The sequence below is a fragment of the Lissotriton vulgaris genome, chromosome 4_2 (assembly GCF_964263255.1).
Source record: "Lissotriton vulgaris chromosome 4_2, aLisVul1.2, whole genome shotgun sequence".
NCBI classification, from domain to species: domain Eukaryota; kingdom Metazoa; phylum Chordata; class Amphibia; order Caudata; family Salamandridae; genus Lissotriton; species Lissotriton vulgaris.
In genome coordinates this window covers 1,537,504-1,556,736 of record NC_141692.1, presented here as the reverse complement: position 1 = coordinate 1,556,736, position 19,233 = coordinate 1,537,504, and the positions used below count along the sequence as shown (strand labels likewise).

At 46.4% G+C, this 19,233-nt stretch overlaps 1 protein-coding gene across 1 annotated transcript in view; it reads left to right on the top strand.

The window, feature by feature from the left end:
* Window positions 1-19,233, top strand: part of LOC147718087 (GTPase IMAP family member 4-like) — a 109,227-nt gene that overhangs the window by 35,582 nt on the left and 54,412 nt on the right. The window contains exon 4 of the mRNA XM_086919185.1: window positions 7,196-7,261. Within this exon, the coding sequence (XP_086775311.1) occupies window positions 7,252-7,261 (10 nt within the window). The 5' untranslated portion in view covers window positions 7,196-7,251. The remainder of the gene's footprint in view (window positions 1-7,195; window positions 7,262-19,233) is intronic.

Sequence of the window (19,233 nt, the reverse complement as noted above, 5' to 3'; positions counted from 1 at the left end):
ACTGAGAACCAACTGTTCTGTCTCTTTCAATAATGGCAAATCGCGTCTTCATCTTTTTAGACCAGGTAGCCTAACCTAGAGGTGCACACCTACAGACTACCTAATTTTCCCACCTGCCTGGGTCAAATGTGTCTGGAGCCGGGGAAAGGCTTTTGTCCTCCGCTGAGGTACAACCTACTTGCACATCAGAGGTGGTGGGAGCTTTAAAGCTCACCACCTTGATGTGCCTCTTAACTAGCCATCCTGTCAGGGTGGGAGGTGACCCCTCAGACTCCTGACAGAGTTGACATCTCCAGTCAGATTCCTGTCTCAGCAGCTGCAGTCTACCAGCCAGAGCACACGAAAGGCTGGAACAACCAGGGTGCAACTTGCAAGGTAGCCACCTGGGTGCATGTAACATTAAAAACAACTTTGGAATAAAGCCAGGTTTGGTGGCACAAGTCCTTTGATACCAAACATGACCATTTTCAATGGAATCATAATGGAAATGCCAACTTTGGGTCCCCATCTGCCAGTGCCTATAATGATTAGGCACCTGACCCATTATAGTATCTTGAGTCCTAAAAGCCAACCAAAGTGAATTTTAGCAAACAGGTGAGGAGAAATCAAAATGTTTAGGGGAAGCCCCAAAACAAAACCTGAAAAAGTCGAAGAGTGTGTTTCTGCAGCCAAATTTCTTTAAGGAGGTTAGTTTGAACAGGATTAAAAGAGATGTTATTCAAGCTCACAGAGTTCTATTGGAAGGCCAGATTTGCTAGGTGACAGCCAGTAATGCATGAAGGGGGAGAGGGGAGTTACTCTGATTATGAAGCAGCCAGACTTCAGCAATAGAAGAGGATTTGTGCCTACAAAAAAGGTGGTTCCTGGAGAAGGCCTTTAATATAGGACTGCGGACTCTGGAATGTAATGATGTAACTGCCACTGCTACACTCCTCATAACCTGGCATAAGGTGACAACAGATACCCTCACTCAGTTTGATGATTTACTTTACACATTCCTGTCAGAGAGCAAGGTTTAGCTGACAAAGAGCAGAGCACAATGTAGAACACATCCAATGCCCTGTCATATGGTTGCGTTCCCAAAAGGATAAGTATAGTGATGAGAAAATAAGCTTTTTAAGTTATACAGAGGACCTTTCTTCCAATAACAAAGATAACTAAACATCAAACATAATAAAAAATGACATAAATGTGTCTGAGTATGAGCTATTGCACAGAGACAACTGATGTTCATGCACATCATTGAGTATTGTCACTGCATGACAGTGTTATCAGATGTTTTTAATGTGCACCAGCGTCCGGAAAAACTCTCAACCTGATTTAGATCTCGGCGGACGTGTTACCCCATCACAACGGTGACAGATACCCCGTCCACTGAAATATAAATCCCATAGCATATAATGGGATATATTTTTCGGAGGACGGGATATCTATCACATAGTGATGGTGTAACACGTCCACCGAGATCTAAACCAGGCCCCCTCTTAAGTAATCTCCAGTATTCGCCACCAGCACTTCATTGTCAACACCACCACATACGACAATCCATCTCATGGTGGCCCTGTTTGTCCAATTTACGGATCATCAAAACAACAGCTGTTTATTAATTCAATATACATTTAAAATGAGTGATACCAGCCACCCAAGCCCTTATTTTAGCTTAAGGGACCTGGAATGATCTGAAATATCACACTTGTAGGAATATGATGGTTAGTAGTTGTGTTGGTACTGTCATTGGCAGTGCTTGGAGGACTAGTGGGTGGTGTAAGCTGCCGTGGCCTTCAGACAAGGGCCCTGGCATTAATTTTCAAACTAAGCACTTATTGTTTTCCCATTTCATGCTTGGGCAGTCGCTCTAAGTAGTATGAGATGATTAGACAGTGTTCGAGAGAACAATTTCAAGTATTCCTAGGATTGAAGGCTGGACCCATTCCAAAACAAGCGACGTATGGGGACTCAAAGGAGACGTTCCTACCAGGGGTGGACGGAACTCACAGAGTTTCACTCCGCAGAATTCTGCAGTTACATAAACCTTCACGAGATTCCACGGAGCTCCGCCAACGGGCAGAAAACATGAATGTCAAGCTGCTCATGCTGCAATTTAGCGGCAGCAGCACTGGCAGCACTGAGAATGCAGCGCAAATATCACCACATGCTGTAAAAGAAAAGGCAGCCAGGTGAGTTGATTTTGCTGCTGGTCAAGTAGAAGATATACTCAAGCGGCAGCAAATCTACTCCAGAAACAGTCCTCTGGCCACGACCACTCACGACCACCCCGGCTAGAAAATCTCGCTCCATTTCTGGAGCATTGAAGGAAAACATTCCTCCAGGAAACGATTGGGGAATTTGGTAGTATCTCTGCATTACGAGAGAAACAGGGAGTCACCAAATTCTTCAGGTAAAATGAAACATCCCGCCCACCCCTCATCATGCACGGTAACATGTGCTTCCATTGGTGTATTATGTGGACTATACTTTTTTTATGAATTCACTGATGCCCGTATCTGTCAACGTGTCTGTGACATCACTCCTTCTAATGCAGTCAAGTTTGCTAACTAGTTCTGAGACCTAAACATTTTTCAAATCTCGAGAGCTCGTGAATATTCCTCACACAGGATACTATTCTGTAACTACGGCCTGTCCCAGAATGCAAAAATAAAGGACCCACACATGCTTTTGTTTTTACTTTTTATCAATCAATAAATCAATCAATCAATCAGCAAATTTGTATAGCACGCTACTCACCCGTAGGGTCTCAAGGCGCTGGGGGAGGGGGAGTCGCTATTGCTCGAACAGCCAGGTCTTGAGTTCTTTCCTGAAGGAGAGATGGTCCTGGGTCAACCGTAGGTGGGTGGGGAGGGAGTTCCATGTCTTGGCCACTAAGTAGGAGAAGGATCTTCCTCCGGCGGTGGTTCTGCAAATTCGTGGGACGGTGGCGAGGGCGAGGCTGGCGGATCAGAGCTGGCGGGTGGGTGTGTAGAATGCGAGGCGGCTGTTGAGGTATTTGGGGCCCATGTCATAGAGAGCCTTGTGTGCGTGGGTGAGGAGTCTGAACGTGATCCTCTTGCTGACCTGGAGACAGTGCAGGTCTCTCAGAGGGGCAGAGATATGGCCGTGTGGGGGGATGTCCAGGATGAGTCGTGCAGAAGCATTCTGTATGCGCTGGAGTCTTTTCTGGAGTTTGGATGTGGTTCCAGCGTAGAGGGTGTTCCCGTAGTCCAGTCGGCTGGTGACGAGGGCCTGGGTGACCATCTTCCTCGTTTCGGTGGGGATCCACCGGAAGATCTTTCGGAACATGCGCAGGGTGTTGAAACAGGATGAGGAGAAGGCGTTGACTTGCTTGGTCATCGTGAGGGAGGAGTCCAGGATGAAGCCCAGGTTGCGTGCATGGTCCGTTGGCTTGGGGGCGGTGCCCAGGGCAGGGGGCCACCAGGAGTCGTCCCAGGCAGAGGGGGATGGTCCCAGGATGAGGACTTCTGTCTTGTCTGAGTTCAGTTTCAGACAGCTGAGCTTCATCCATTCCCAGGACCAGCTGGGTGTCGTCGGCATAGGAGATGATGTTTAGGATGTGTTGGCATTCGATGGCTGCAAGGCGGCTTATGTAGACGTTGAAGAGGGTGGGGCAGACCGAGGATCCTTGGGGAACACTGCAGATGACTTAGAAGGCCGCGGATCGGAACGGGGGAGGCGGACTCTCTGGGTTCTTCCAGCGAGAAACGAGATTATCCACTCCAAGGTCGTTCCTTGGATTCCGGTGTTGCTGAGGCACTGTATCAGGGTGCGGTGGCATACAGTGTCGAAGGCTGCTGAGTGGTCCTGGAGGATGAGGGCAGCTGTTTCCCCGTTGTCGAGCAGGGACCTGATGTCTTTGGTAGCTGCGATGAGGGCGGTCTCGTCGCTGTGGTTTGCGCGGAAACCGGACTGCGAGGGCTCGAGGGATCCGTTTGTCTCGACGAAGGCGGAGAGTTGTTTGTTGATTGTCTTCTCGATGACTTTGGCAGGAAAAGGGAGGAGCGAGATGGGGCGGAAGTTCTTGAGGTCCGTGGGGTCCGCGGTGGGTTTCTTCAGGAGGGAGCTGAGCAAGGCAAGTTTCCAGCTCTCCGGGAAGGTGGCGGATGCGAAGGAGCTGTTAATGATGTCCCGGAGTTGGGGTGCGATGATGGAGTCGGCTTTGTTGAAGATGTGGTGTGGACAGGGGTCGGTTGGGGAGCCGGAGTGGATGGTGTTCATCGTGCGGGTGGTGTCTTCGGTGCTGACTGGGGTCCAGGTGCAGAGGGTGGTGGTGGGGGCGCTGGTTCCGTGGTTGGGTGCGTGATTTGTGCGCCGAAGCTGTTGTGTATGTCGGAGATCTTGCGGTGAAAGAACGAGGCGAGTGAGTCGCAGAGGTCTTGCGAGGGTGTGATGTTGTTGTTGCAGGCGCTGGGGTTGGAGAGCTCTTTAACGTTCCTTGCTGTTGTGGGTGTTGTTGTCCTGACGTTCTTTGAATGTTGTCCTTTTGGTGGTGCGGATCAGCTGGTGGTGTTTGCGGGTGGCGTTCTTGAGGGCTGTCATGTTCTCTGTTGTCTGGTCATGGCGCCAGGCTTTCTCGAGGGTTCGGCAGGTTTTCTTGGAGTTTTTGAGGTTGTTGGTTAACCACGAGGCTTTCTTGCTGCCGGGTCTGCTGGGAGGGTTCTTCAGTGGCGCGAGGTCATCGGCGCAGTGGGTGAGCCACTGTGTGAGGTTGCCGGCTGCTTCGTTGGGGACCCTCGTGTTGGTGGGAGGGTTCTGGCTGAGGGAGGTGGTGAGTTGGTGGCGGTGATCTTGCTCCAGCTTCTGCGGGGAACCTGTTGCGGGTGGTGGTGGGTCGTGGTTCTCCTGAAGTTGAAGTGGACGCAGCTGTGATCTGTCCAGTGTAGTCCGGTGGAGTGGCTGAAGTAGATGTGCTTACTGGAGGAGAAGATGGGGTCTAGCGTGTGGCCGGTAAGTGGGTGGGGGTGTTCACCAGTTGCATGAGTCCGAGGTTGGCGAGGTTGTCCAGCAGGGCGGCGGTGTTGCTGTCATTGTTGTTCTCCAGGTGGAAGTTGAGGTTCCCTAGGAGGATGTGGTCTGAGGAGGTTAGGGCGTGCTGGCTGACGAAGTCTGCGATGGCTTCACTGAATTGTCTGCGTTGGCCCGGGGTTCTGTAGATGAGAGTGCCTCTGAGAGTGGTCTTGGGGTCGGTGTGTATCTGAAAGTGAAGGTGCTCGCGGCGGTGTGGGTGTCATCGGAGTTGGTCGTGATTCGGATGGTGTTTCTGTGGACGATGGTGATGCCTCCTCCGGTTTAGTTGATGCGGTCCCTCCGGATGATCTTGTAGCCATCCGGGATGGCTATGGCGATGTCGGGAGCTCAGGAGACGTTCATCCAGGTTTCTGTGAGGAAGGCGACGTCTGGTGATGTTGTGTCGAGGAGGTTCCAGAGTTCGACAGCGTGCCTAGGGACAGAGCGGGTGTTGAGCAGGATGCACTTGAGGTGAGTGCTGCTGGTGCCTGGCTTGGCAGGAGCAGTGCAGGTTCGGAGGCAGGTGAATTTGCAGGCTTGGCAGGTGAAGGGTCCGTGTGTGCGTTTTGGGATGGCTCGGTAGCAGGCGGGGTTCCGGCCAGCGTTGAGTGCGTGGAGGGTGGCGGTGTTGTAAGTCAGTCGTGTGGGCTGGCATCGTCGGGGGCAGGGGTCCTGGCACTGGGCTCGTTTCAGGCGCGGACGGGCGCAAACGGGCTTGCTTTTGGCGCGCCTTCGGCCGCTACGTGGTTTGCATAAGAGTGTTGACGGGAGGGAGGAGCAGCTGGGTGGCGGGAGCTGGGCTGCAAATGGGGTGTCAGAGGTGTCAGGGGGGCAGGGCCACAGGTAGGCAGCGGCGAGAAAAGTGCGACTGTTGCGATTCAGAAGGAGGGACACTGAGACTGGAGCGTGGTAGTGAAGGTTTTATTCTAATAAAAGTCTTTTTTTCTCCTCTGAGTGAGTCGTTCCCTGGCTAAGGCCGCGGGATCCAAGGTGTCAGCTAGGTTGGTAGACCTCCCGGGACTTGCATGTCTTCGCTCCCTTTCACTGGCGACCTGGTCGTCGTCTCTCGCGGTGTTCCAGCGCCACAGGGGGGGAGAAAGAACACTCTTAGTATGTCGTTCGGGCTTAGTTTTTCCCAGGGGAAACCAGGGTAGTGAGAACACCGGTGACTCTATTCACAGGTGAGCTGACTATATACAAGGTAGTCGGACGGTGCACGTGAGGGAGCACGGTGAGGAGAGGTCGGGTAGGTAAGCGGTAGGATTCAGGGAGGGCGGAGGGGAAAGGAAGGACGGGGAAACAAAGGGAACGGAAAGGCAAGGGAAGTTATGTACAAATCTACAAGGAAGCGCCCCGCCTCCCCAGCCACCCTGCCACACGGTGACGTACCTGGGAGAGCCACACTCCTCCGCGAGCGGGGCTGGGCGCTGCGTAGTATTGTTGGCCTCCTGGCTCTGCTACTTGCTCCTCCACAATTCCTTTGGTCTTCTTCACTTCGTCTTGCTCTCTCCTCTTCTCCTCCTTGGTGCCGGGACACACCGCTCTTCCATTTTCCTGTCCTTTTAGCAACGCTATTGGTTGCACGTCATCCGGGGGCTTGTCGGTGATTCCGAAGCTGATTGGCTGACACAGTAGTGACTCGACTGGTAGGCGGTCCTCTTCTACCTCGAAGCCGGCCCCGTAAAAGGAACAAGTCTCTCCTTTTGACTCTGGTTGATTCCACCAGATGTCGGACTCCGTCTCCCACTGAGACGGCGAAAGAGAGGTAGGACGTGAGTCAGTGTTCCACCATTCTTGCACCGGGGAAGGGTTCGATTCCCGGCCCGCCTCCCCGCTACAGCGGGCGAAGGAGGCAGCAGGAGACCGGGGTGAGCAGGCGGCAGCGGCATGGGGGCGACCTAACCTGAAGGCAGGGTCAGAAAACCTAACATGGCAACACCCAAGACTCAAATGAAAAGTCTGTTTAGCTTATCCTCAGCTTTCTTTGTCCACCGTGTGCTGTCCATGAGTGTACAATTCCAAAGAGCATTTCCAAATTGTATAGTTTGAAAAATACGTTTAGGGCTGCCGGTCTATGCTGTGCAGGATAACACACATTTCTCATATACATCCTTTCAGAAGGTAATTCAAGACATATTTGTATTATTTGTAATATCATTTTCAAATTATTTTATAGGATTAAGGAAAAAAGAGAAGGGGAAAACTACAAACAAGAAAACAAAAAAGAAAAGAATGGCTGCAGGTATGGATCTGTACTACGCTCTGGAATGTGATTTAAAACACTTATTGTCATAGTATATTCTGAATTTAAGATACACACTGATTATCAGACACATGGAGTGTTACAATTGTGCAAAATACATTTTTTTTAATTCTTTAACATTTTTTACTGGGCGGTTAAGACTTTTGACAAATTTTCCAATGGTAATAGGAAATACAAATATACTGACATATGGTCACACACACATCCACTTAGACACATGACATGTTTTGGTGTTTTTATTGTACAAAGAAGTAGTATAAAACCCCACATTTCAAAGGGAAACATGAAATATAGCAAATGTAATAAGGTTTTCAATATGTTATCTCGATTATGTAAAGAAGACAAATGATTCAGCAGTTTCTTTTGTCATATAATGTTTATATATTTCAGCTAGAAATGTTTTTTCAGAAATCTGAAATACCCTTAGTGAATCTATAATTATGTGTATTGCACCCACAGAATCAGATTTATCTAATGACCCTTCCCACTCTCCATTGTTTTATCAACAAAGTACTCATGATGGGTCACCCTAAACATTCTAATACAAGTCGGTTCCCATTGCTAGCTTCACTGTGGTGAAATCAGCTTTTTCAAGCTAAATTTGCCAAATAAACATGCTATATGAAAATAGTTAACTGATAATAAGTGATGTGGTCCAATACTGCCTTCTCAGGATTCTGTTTACATTTACAAACTACTCAGTGATTACATATCCAATAATGGTACAATGCAATGCAATATTGCCAATAAGGGTTTCAGGTGACATAAAATATCACCAGACCTAATAACTCTGACAATGGTAAAGCTGCAGTTTATGGGCTCTCATAATAGATATGAAACCATCATTTTATAATTCCCCCTGAAATGTAGTTTTGATACCACTGTGTTTTGTGCAGTACAATCATCTAAACATAGAAACACATACATAACACATACGGTCTTGAGAGGAAATGTCATTTTACAAGTTCACCCCTACGTTATGCCTCATTTTTGGATTAGTAGGTGTTCGTGTAATGGTTCTGTAGTACACTGGGCCCTGCTGACAAGTTCTCAATGCTCTGACTTTTAGATGTGTATGTTTAATTGGCATATACCTGATTGGTATTGATTAACTTACTTATAACTTACCCAGAGCTGGTAAGTGAAAGGGTCCCTCATGGACTGCAGCATTTACTGTGCCACCACCAGTGTGAAAAAGCCCCCTCGAACACCGAAAGACAGTCACTCACGCCCTGGTCACCAGCAGACTAGACTACGGCAACGCACTCTACGCCGGAATAAATAAAAACCTCATCCGCAAGCTACAGAACATCCAGAATGCCGCCGCAAGACTGGTCCTCAACCTGCCAAAACACTGCCACATCTCCCAGCACCTGCGCACACTCCACTGGCTCCCCGTCGAGGCGAGAATCACCTTTAAGATGCTCACCCACGCACACAAGGCCCTCCACGGCACCGGACCAGCATACCTGAACAGCCGACTCAAATTCCACGCACCCCAAAGGACCCTACGATCAGCCCAGCTTTCCTACACCGTGGTCCCTCGCACCAGAAAGACCAGATCAGGAGGCCGCTTCTTCTCCTTCCTCGCGGCCAAAGCATGGAATGCCCTTCCGCTCCACCTCAGACAGACAACATCGCTCCCCATCTTGTATTTGTATTTGTTTTGGTATTTGTAAAGTGCAACGTTCGCTCCGAACGGAGCATCTTGGTGCTGTTACAGAAGAAACAAATTAGATGGCAGCCATGGTATATTCGTCTGGGAGATTGAAAATCCAGGTTTTTAGTAATTTCCGGAACTTAGATTCCAGGGTTTGGGACCTAAGACTTTTGGGCATAGAGTTCCAGGCTTTGGAAGACAGATAGGCCAAGGTTTTGCCACCTTTGGTTTTGAGATTAAACTTAGACTGCTGTATTAGGTTGTCATTGGAGGACTGTAGATTTCTAGTAGGGTTGTAGTGGGGGTAGCGCCTGATGAGATATTTAGGGCCTGTGTTATTGAACGCCCGGAATGCGACAATTAGAATCTTGAAAAGTATTCTTTTGTGCAAAGGGAGCCAATGGAGAGTTTTTAGGGCAGCTGAAATTGAAGATTTTCTAGGTAGTTTTAAAACTAATCTGGCTGCCGAATGTAATACACTTAGTTTTTTAAGTGTGGATTTTTTTACACCGGCCATGAGCCCATTGCAGTAGTCTAGGCGGGCGAGGATTAGAGCCACTGTTACAGCCTTTCTTGAAGAAGTGGTTAGGAAGTCGAAGAATTTTTTTAGAGATTTTATGATGCCAAAACAGCGGCCAGCTACATTCCTGACGTGTTGGTCGAAGGATAAGTCTGTGTCAAAGAGGACTCCGAGATTCCATGCTGTCGCTACGGTCTGGGGGGGAGCTGTGGAATCCTCTGGCCACCACAGGCTGGGACAGAAGTTAGCATTTTTTCCCATGGGGAGGATTTCAGTCTTGCTGGTGTTGCATTTTAGGTGGTTTATGTTCATCCAATGGAAGACGGCCTTCACAAGTAACCTCAAAACCTGGCTCTTCGACATACCCCCCCCTTGATGGAATGGAACCTGCACTCCCCCTCCCCCTCACCCCTAGCGCCTTGAGACCCTTACGGGTGAGTAGTCGCGCTTTTACAAACTCCTGATTGATTGATTGATTGACAAAGCCAAGCAGAACTCCTAACCTGTCATTGCTGGCTGGCTGAGCAGAACTCAAACCGCTGGCTCAACTCTGCCTTTTAAAAGCGTGTCAAGTTCCAGGCCCTCTGTTTTAATGTATAGGGTACCCCCAAGGCAGGCCTAACAAGCCATAAGAAACGGGGCTGAACAGGAAAAATGAGATAATGTGTTCTGGCATGTTTTAACAGTTAAACCCCCAAATTGTTGTTGAAAGGCAGGTACCCCAATGGTGAGATTTTGGTGAGAACAGTGTTACACACTTACCACTCAGGTGTGGTAACTTCTGAATGGAACTATCAGAACACATACTCCGACATACATTAAACATGACTTGATGCCCAAGTCTAATTTATTGTACCTTTTAAACCCTTCACCGCGAGGCTAATTCCCTCGTGGCGCGGGGGTAAGGGGAGCACGCGCTAGGCTGCGGTACTCATGACAAGCTCAGCTCATCTTGAGGCACAGTGGAGCTGTGCTTATAACGAGCTGAGCTTGTCATGACTCAGCCCACTCAATGAAATGCCTTGCACAGGAGGGGAATTATCCCCGCGTGAGCATTCTGCGGCAGTTATGACAAGCTCGGCTCGATGACGAGCTGAGCGCCAAATGAGTTAAGTAAAGGGCAACTTTAGAAAGTTGCTATTCTGTTGCCCAAAGTTCTCCAGTGAGTGTTTGTGGTTGCTGGCCACAAGACAGCCTTCTGCACTCCTGGGGGGATAGTGTGAATGACTCACTGGGAGATAATACAGACACTGCCTTTGGAAGAGATGACATTTCTTCCTAGCAGCAAGGCAAAACAGGATGTGAGCCCAAAAAAGGGAATTTCAATGGGGAAGTCGCCTTTGAAGGGTAAATGCTTCACAAACCAATAGTGGAGTCTGACATTTTGGGAGTGGGAGGAATATTGCATTCTGGCATAGCTAGCTGCCTCACTTTGCTGGAAGCCATCATGATATGGGAGGCGACCTGGTAGCCTATTGGCTAGTTACTACTGTATCACCCAAGATTACTTCTGGGCATAAAAGTAGCATCCCTGGCACCCAGACCACAGCTCACATCTGCAATAGACAGTGGACTGATGAAGGACTGTCCTGTTGTTTTCAAGACCTGGCCAAGAGGAGCTACTCGAAAGACTGGACTGCATCTGCTCTTTCTGCTAGCAAAGAGAGGATTGTGCCCTTGGCGCTCTGCTGGAGGAACAATTGCTTCCAAGCCCCAAACAAAAATAGTGACTACAAAAATACAGTTGACTGACTCCCATTTACAGCTAAGGGGACAAGAACGATAAAAAAGGCACCCTTGTAGGTTGGAAGTTCAGATTGCCCGATCTCTGCTGACCACAAAAGGACGGCCCAGACAACCGTATCTCAATGCTCAAAATTTGCACCAAGTCTTGTAGTGTAGTTCCTATATTCCCAATAGGCTCTGTGCATTGGAATAATATATCCTATAGGTTAGACGTACAACTGAGGTCTCTATCAAATATATTAGACTTAATAGTGAGTGCCAGCTAGTTCAGAGGTCACTAGAAACTTTCTCAAATTCACAAGAAGGGATTAGTTTCTGACAACTGCATAAACATGACAACTTTGTTTCCCAAGAGTAAGAAATATATCTCTAGAGTTGTGGAAACAATAGATAGGTATTTCACTCAGTCAATCGTTCATGCTTCGTTTCACCAGAGGTGCAGAGAAATAGAAAGACGGGGGTTTTCAATAAAAGGATTTATTGAACATTCTTCTTTCTGCTCCAAAACACCGTGTCTTACTAGGGCAAGTGAAGGCATATTTATACCTTGAAGGCCCCTAGTTTGACATAAAGTCAGGCATAATAACGTCATCAAAGAACCCCAAGGGAATGGTATTTCTTTGAAAACTCCATGAGTTCTTGGAAAAATCAATATTCAAGCAAGGGGTGGTTGCCTAGCAGCTGAAGCCGATTTTCCAAGAAATCGTTGCAGCTTTTTGGAAAGGGTGGAAGTTGCCATGCCTGTATTTGGACTGCATGGGCTATGTCTAAATATGGGTATGATTTCTCAGCCTATATTAGGGCAATTTGAATTGTACCTACATAAGGGCAAGAATCGGGAATTTACACTCAGATCCTAAAATGCCATGCAACCGTCTGCTGGATATGTGAGAGTCAACAAAGTGTAGGCTCCTCAGCCAAGATGGACACTAGCCTCAGTTAAACAGAACCACTGGTTTCCCTGTAAACAGAGACCAGTGGCAACTAGGTTTTGGCTGGACTTTATCTGACCCTCAAGGCCATCAACCTTGGTATTCGTGGCCCAAGTGGTGTCCCTAGCAAGAACGCCATCATCTGATCAGCATCCTGAGCATCCTTTAGCATGTTCACCATCTTGTAACCCTTGCATCAGGATGTTTAGGGCAGTTTGCTCACAGAACCTGGAACTGGGCTAGCGACTGCTCTGTGTAACTCTCCTACCAAGCCTTATTGAACCCTCTGACCTGCTAGCGGCTGGAGCAGGTTGCCTAAAGTGGGCCAAAGTAGCCAAACTTAAATTTTAAGCGTTTTCAAAATTGTTCAAACTAACAGCCAACCATGGTAGTTGCCAATGTTTGTTTGCAACTTTGCTGAAAAGCAGTAATTTCCTATTTATCTCCAGGAACCTGTGGTGGATTTTGCTCATTTTGTTGTAAAAAATAAATAAACATAACATCGATATGTGTTGTGTTTCTTTCCAATTCAATTGTTTTGATACATCCAAATATTTTACTCTTGTGCCTGAGTGTTCAACGCCACAGGTACCCAGGGTTGAGCTAAGCTTTTTTAAACAAATCTGACTAGAAACAGTAAAGGCAGCAAGTTATTTACAAAGTGGGCTCTCACAACTACACTGTACAATTAACTACTTTCCTCACATTGGTGCCTAACGGGGGGATCCGGAACTTGAGTTCTGCAGTACTGTATGGGTAATTCATTTCTAACCACCAAAAGTCCATCAAGTCAACACCTAAAAACATGTTCTGGTGGTTTACAATCAAGTTGCCAAGTCGCGGAGTCTCCTAAACACCATATACGAAAGTCTGCAAGCTTCTAAAAAGTTTTGGGAAAGTGTAGAAATGTTTGTGAATTGTTTGTCAAAGTTTTCGCAAAGTGTCTACAAGTGGCAAAAAAGGGCGAGGAAACATGAAGATTGATTTAGGGGAACTCAGATATGCTTTTTCAAAGAATAAAGTCAAAAGGTTTAGGATTTTCCAAGTGGATTGTTCCATGTGAAAATCTTGAGGCTACAAAGTTCAATTTTTTTTTATTATGTCCCACTTCAGAAAGGGACTTTCTTATTTTCCTGAAGAAAAACATTGGCCATTGACATTTCTTCTAAGTCACCATGCAGAATGGGACTTTGTTACTTTATGAGAAGATACATTCTTCCTGCATGGGTTACTGCTGAAACTGTAGCCGCTCAGTGGAACCAAACACTAGGAGACTCATATATGAGGCTGTGCATCACTTTTACGCTGCCGGTGTGTCACTTATTTGAGGCACCAGTGGCGTAAAAAATGTGCCTTGTTGCGCCATATTTACAAAGTGACGCATCTAGGTAGATGCGTCACTTTGTAAACCCCCGCGGCACATTATGCCTGCGCCAGGTATAATGTATGCAGGGGGGCGTATTGACGCAAGAAAGTGACGTAGAAGTGACGCAGTGAAATCAAATGCGTCAATATCTTACACCTGCCTCACAGCAGGCATAAGACTGACACAACCCCATGTGAAAGGACACACTGCTGGAGTTGCGTCACTTTTGTGACACACTCCAGCATTGCGTCACTTTTGCACCATACAGATACGTCAGAAATACTGATGTATCTGTAACTCCTTGCGACACGATACGTCATACAGAAAATATGATGCATCAATCATGTCGCAAGGAGGGCGCACTGAGAAGTGACGCATCGCTGCTTTCACGCAGCGATGCGTCACTTCTCATAAATGAGGCCCTAGTTTTTCAAGCAGTTTAATCCCCCTGGCACTCCAGAGCTTTGGAGATTTCTATCTAGGAAATGTTTATTAGTCCAATCGTAGAATTAGGTATTTTTTCTGAGGTACATGAATCCCTGAGTGGGAAGAAGTTGAAATCCCACCTGAAGGTGTGGAGCTACCAATCCCATACTATTTTAGGTGGATCCACATGAAGCTCTGGAGGAATAGATTTCCAAAGTTTTCAGATTTTAATCAGTTGACTCATTGAAGGCCCTTAAAGATTTTCAAGGTGGCAGACAGAGGACAACAGCAGGATCTAGCCCATGGTCAATTGCTACAGATTTTCTCGGTGCTTCAGGCAAATGCCTCCGGCAGCTTGACATGTCTCTGTAGTAACAAAGGAGGTCAGCCAACTGACTGTAGAGTCTAAGCCTTTGTCCTGGGTTCCAGTGGGAGCAGTTCCAGCTCTTCAAGTTTCCTCAGAAGTCTCAATAAGCAGGTACAATCCTCCTTCTGTTCTTACATTGGACCAGAATGTGTTCTGAGGATGGTGTTTTAGGGTGCCATATTTCTGCCTGGCACCAGCAAGTGGGGGTGGGGGATTTCTGGCTCATCCCTTACCAATGGGGTAAATATTTCCAACCCTCTCCACCTTTGCCGAAGTTCCAGTACAATAAACAATCCTGCATTGCATCTTATTACCATAATTCAGGAGGCGAAAGTCCATCTCTCCTTGTGCAGATCCTGTGTGCCCAACCAGGGATGTGCCAGTAATAATAAGCAGTCCCCCTTATCTGTGGTCAATCAAATCTGATAGCTTTCCTCCCTTTGGGTTTGGTGAAAGCCTGACTATGGGGCCAACGGCTGGACATTTCCAGGTGTCACCTGACATTATTTATGATAGGGCAGGCACCTTTCAAGGTAAGTAACTGGGTCAACCCAAGCTGGTCTTCCTGCCAGGTGATGAAACCATGTTTCACTCCGAGGCTAATGTCCCTACTCTGGAAGCAGTTTTCACACCTCATTAAGGTCAAATATTTGATTGATAGCTGCAGCTGAGGAAGAGCTAATATAAATTAGCATTTAGGAGCTGCAGGGAGGGTAAATGTAACTTTCTAAAGTTACTTTTCCTAAATATTAATTTAAAATCCAATCTGATGATTGATGTGGCCTTGTAATAATTATACTATGAAAAAAGAGTGGGTACATAATTTATCTTACTGATTCCAAGCCTGAGATATAGAACTAATATTTTAATCTGTGCTCTAGTTTTCTCATAGGACAGCGAAGGCTTTCCACGGTGAATACAGCTTTTTTAGGACTTGTCACTACAGGAACATTGTAACAATACATTTTTACATGTCACATTTTAAATACAGTGAAATTTACCTTTCAGGGTCCAAAGACTACCTAGAGGTGTCTTTTTAATACTTTAAAATTATATATTTGTTTATCTTCCAAAAGGCTTATTTTGACAGGCCAGGCTGCAGGATTAAAATGGAGCAGTCAGACTTTACTGGTAGGATTAAAGCCATGTTTACTGTGTCACGCTAGATGATGGCACAATATATTCTGCAGTCCACAGGTGCCAGTTATCTTTCCATGCAATAGGTGTTATTTCTACACACATACTATAACATTACATTAGAGTTAAAATGCCTTTTAAGGATTAGTTACTGGTTACATATATTAGGTGTTGAAACACATACATTTGGGACTGGCAGGCAGGGCTCCAGTCTGCGGAGCTCAAAAACCAGGCATAAATGTAAGATGAATAGAGGGAGGATTTCCCAAAAAAAGCAGTTCCTCACAGATAAGCTATAAGAATGGTCTTATGGGTTTTGGACATTTGAGGAAGTAAATGGCTACTGCTGAGGTGGACCCCATCCTAAATACTAGCAAGATACAGCAGGATGTATCCTGGGAGACCTCGATAACCAATGCCTCATACGCAATATTTTTGTTTACATTCACAAATGGGAAGAGTTCTGAAGAGGATCCTTTCCCTATAGCAAATAGGCTTCATTTTGAACTTTAGGTATCAGTAAGATTTCAATGGCTTACGACTTCTGTTTCGGTTCTAAATCATTGACAATACAGATAGGAATAGGTATTTGGAAGGTATGTCTACAACACGTTCCTCCCTCATTCGTTTCTGATTCTATTTTAGCTAGTTAGTGTCTTTAACAAATGTTGAGTTATGAAATGGGATACAATAGTCTCTAGTTTTAATATTATATCAGTCCTTTATGAATCATTGATTCCCATAATACAGACTTTTGAATTCTTGCCTGATTCTGATCCCCAACTGTTGTATGTTTGTGTGACGTCTTTTGGGAACTTAAAAAACCTAATTTACTAAACACTAAAAGACCCACAATCTAGTATACAATGCCAACAGTTGCAGATGTGAAGAAAATGTTTTACTGGCCGCTATTAAATCAGGTGATACACCTTGATTAGACACAGCTAGGGATGGATTTGAAGTGGTTATCACATCCTTCAACAGAGACAATGAGAAAGCAAGCTGTGGGAAAACCCAGGGGAGTAGAGTATAGTCATGATACTAAGGGTCCTGATTATGAGTTTGGCGGTCATGGAGTGGGCCACCACACCAGGGTCCCCGCTCCAGGACCGCCAAACTTGACCGCCGGCTGCCCACCTACATATCTGTAATCTCAAGTTAATGGAATCCTATCAGAATGGTTTTATATCTCAAGAGGTACCATGCAGGGCTGTCCTCTGTCACCCTTATTGTTTAATTTATATATTGAACCCTTTGTTTGTTCCGTTAGAGAAGATCCTCTTATTTTGCCATTGAAGATCGCTGATTTAGATCTTAAGTTTGCCCTTAATGCGGACAATCTTTTAATGTACACATCTGATCATATATAAGCCATACCCAGACTGTTCGAGTTAGCCGGGGAATTTGGTACGGTCTCGGGTTACAGAGTTAATAGGTAAAAAACTGAAATAATGAGTTGGAACTGTGGAAATGTAATACCAGGGGCTAAGGGTCGTATGAGATATTTGGGGATCCATCTAGTGCAGAAGCTGATAGATACATCTAAGATCAGTTGGGAGAATGTCTCCAAGGAGGTGGGCTGTCTATTATCACGTTGGACAAATCTACCACTAAATATATATGAGAGAGTGAATCTTGTTAAAATGATAATTTTGCCTAAGTTAACTTTTTTGTTTTATTCAATCCCACTCTCCTTTAATATTAGAGATCTTGCCGCTCTCCAAGCTAAAATTGGGTCATTCATTTGGGCCACAAAAACATCGAGAATTGCGTGGAAACCATTCAGGAGAGGGCTAAAACTGGAGGATTAGCCTTTCCCGACCTGCTCTCCTTTTGCCATGCTTTAGAATGTTAGCCAATACAATTGATTCTTCTTTCATGGGCTGTTTGTTTCAGGCATTGTTGCATGATGTTCCGCAGGGACAGGAGTTTTTTCTCTATAAATTTGGGGATCCCAAGTTCTATAAAAATGGCCAACTGAAGTTATTATTGGCTGCACTAAACAATTGGAGGTACATTAGGAATATACTGCGAATACCATACTACACATCACAGGCCCCAATCTGGGATTCTCCTTGGACCACGGAATGCCTCCAGGACCAATTATCACAATCACTTAGATCTGCAGGTATCAGACTGTGGGGAGAGCTCCAGGAAAATTTACAACTTATTAGCTAGGATTCATTGTCCAGAATAACTAGTGGGACATTGACCAGGTTTAGGTTTTATCAGTTGTCTGCATGGTTGGCATCACAGTCATGGGGCAACGATGATATGAGTACAACTGTGGAGTCTATCTCTAGAACAGGACGATGAAAATGTGAAGTATCTTTTTGGTATGGAGCGCTCATAGGGTACAGGGGTCTGTCTAGATTTAGAGTTGGCGGGACGCTGGGGCAGTGTTTTTTCCAAAAATGGGGGTGATTTACGGAAACTTTGGTGTGACTCCTTTTCTATGTTACAGGCTGTGGTCATACTAGCTAATCTTAGGAGAAACCACCTATACACCACCCATAGAGTATATTGGACCCCAGGCAAACTGTCTAAGATGTTTGCAACAATCTATCATTGCCCCAGATGTAAGTACCCAGCAGCTTATGGCCTGCATATATTTATGGATTGCCCGAAGATCGGCCCATTTTGGACTGAGGTATGTGGTTTCCTGGAGGATGTACTACGCATGCAGATAACTGTAAGTGCAAGGCTAATTTTCTTTAGCCTTTTGCCGGACTATGGTATCAATGCTTCAGCCTCGAAGTTTGCATTTTATGTAGTAATCATTGCAAGGAGGGAAATTTGTAGAGCTTGGAAGTCTGAGGCACCTCCTTCTTTTGCGGACTGTCTAAAGAACTTCATTATGACTAGTCAATCTGATATGGCTTGGGATATCTACAGCTCCTGTAAAATCTGGGCCGCCCTAAAGATCTAGAGAGAAAAGTAAGGCCAGTCGGATGATTATGCAGGGGGTCTGTCCGTCCGGTGCTCCCTAGTAACAGGTGGCCTTCCAGTTGTCGTGAACAGGAGTAGGACTAGGATACAGCCATACCTCTGGGAGGACTCTTATCTCTCCTTCATGACCTCCACTAGGGTGGTCTCGTATAAGGGCTTGTACGAGGGGAGTGGAGCCATCCCATCTTGAGTGTTTCTCCGATGGCATGCATGAAGACAAAGAAAAACAAAAAAAGAACAACAAAAAAAAGTAATCTCATGGTTTGGTGGGTGGTACTTTGGCGTTCCCAATGCAGTGCCCATTAAAAAGGTTAACGCCCATTCCTGCACGAAGGGGATGACTCCACATAAGGGGGCACAACTTGTGCCCCCCCTTCAGGCACACCTTGGCTCTGAAGCAACAGTGGGTCCTGTGGAGCCCCCTTTGTATCCTCTCTGCCAAACAGGCACACCACCATGAAAACCATGGCAGAGAGGAAACTCGTAATATGCTTGCATGTGCCACAGCGGCACAATCAAGCATATTGAGGCCTCAAGACGGCCGAAACACCACCAGGGTTGTCTTTCCCATGGTGGTCTGACCACCCAACTTTTAATAGGCTGGTTGGACTGCTGGTGTGGCGGTGCCTGCACTGCCACCGTGGCTACGGTTGTTTTTCTGGCCGCCATAGTCATAATTTGGTCTTAAGACATGTTGACGCATCATAACTAGGCATGGGCGGAAAATCCGTTCCGCTCGCGGATTTTGCGGATTTTCGGGAAATCCGCAATCCGCGAGATTTGCGAATTTCCCGCAAAATCTGCGAATCCGCGAGCAGCGGATTTTGCTCGCACTGCTCGCACTGTTC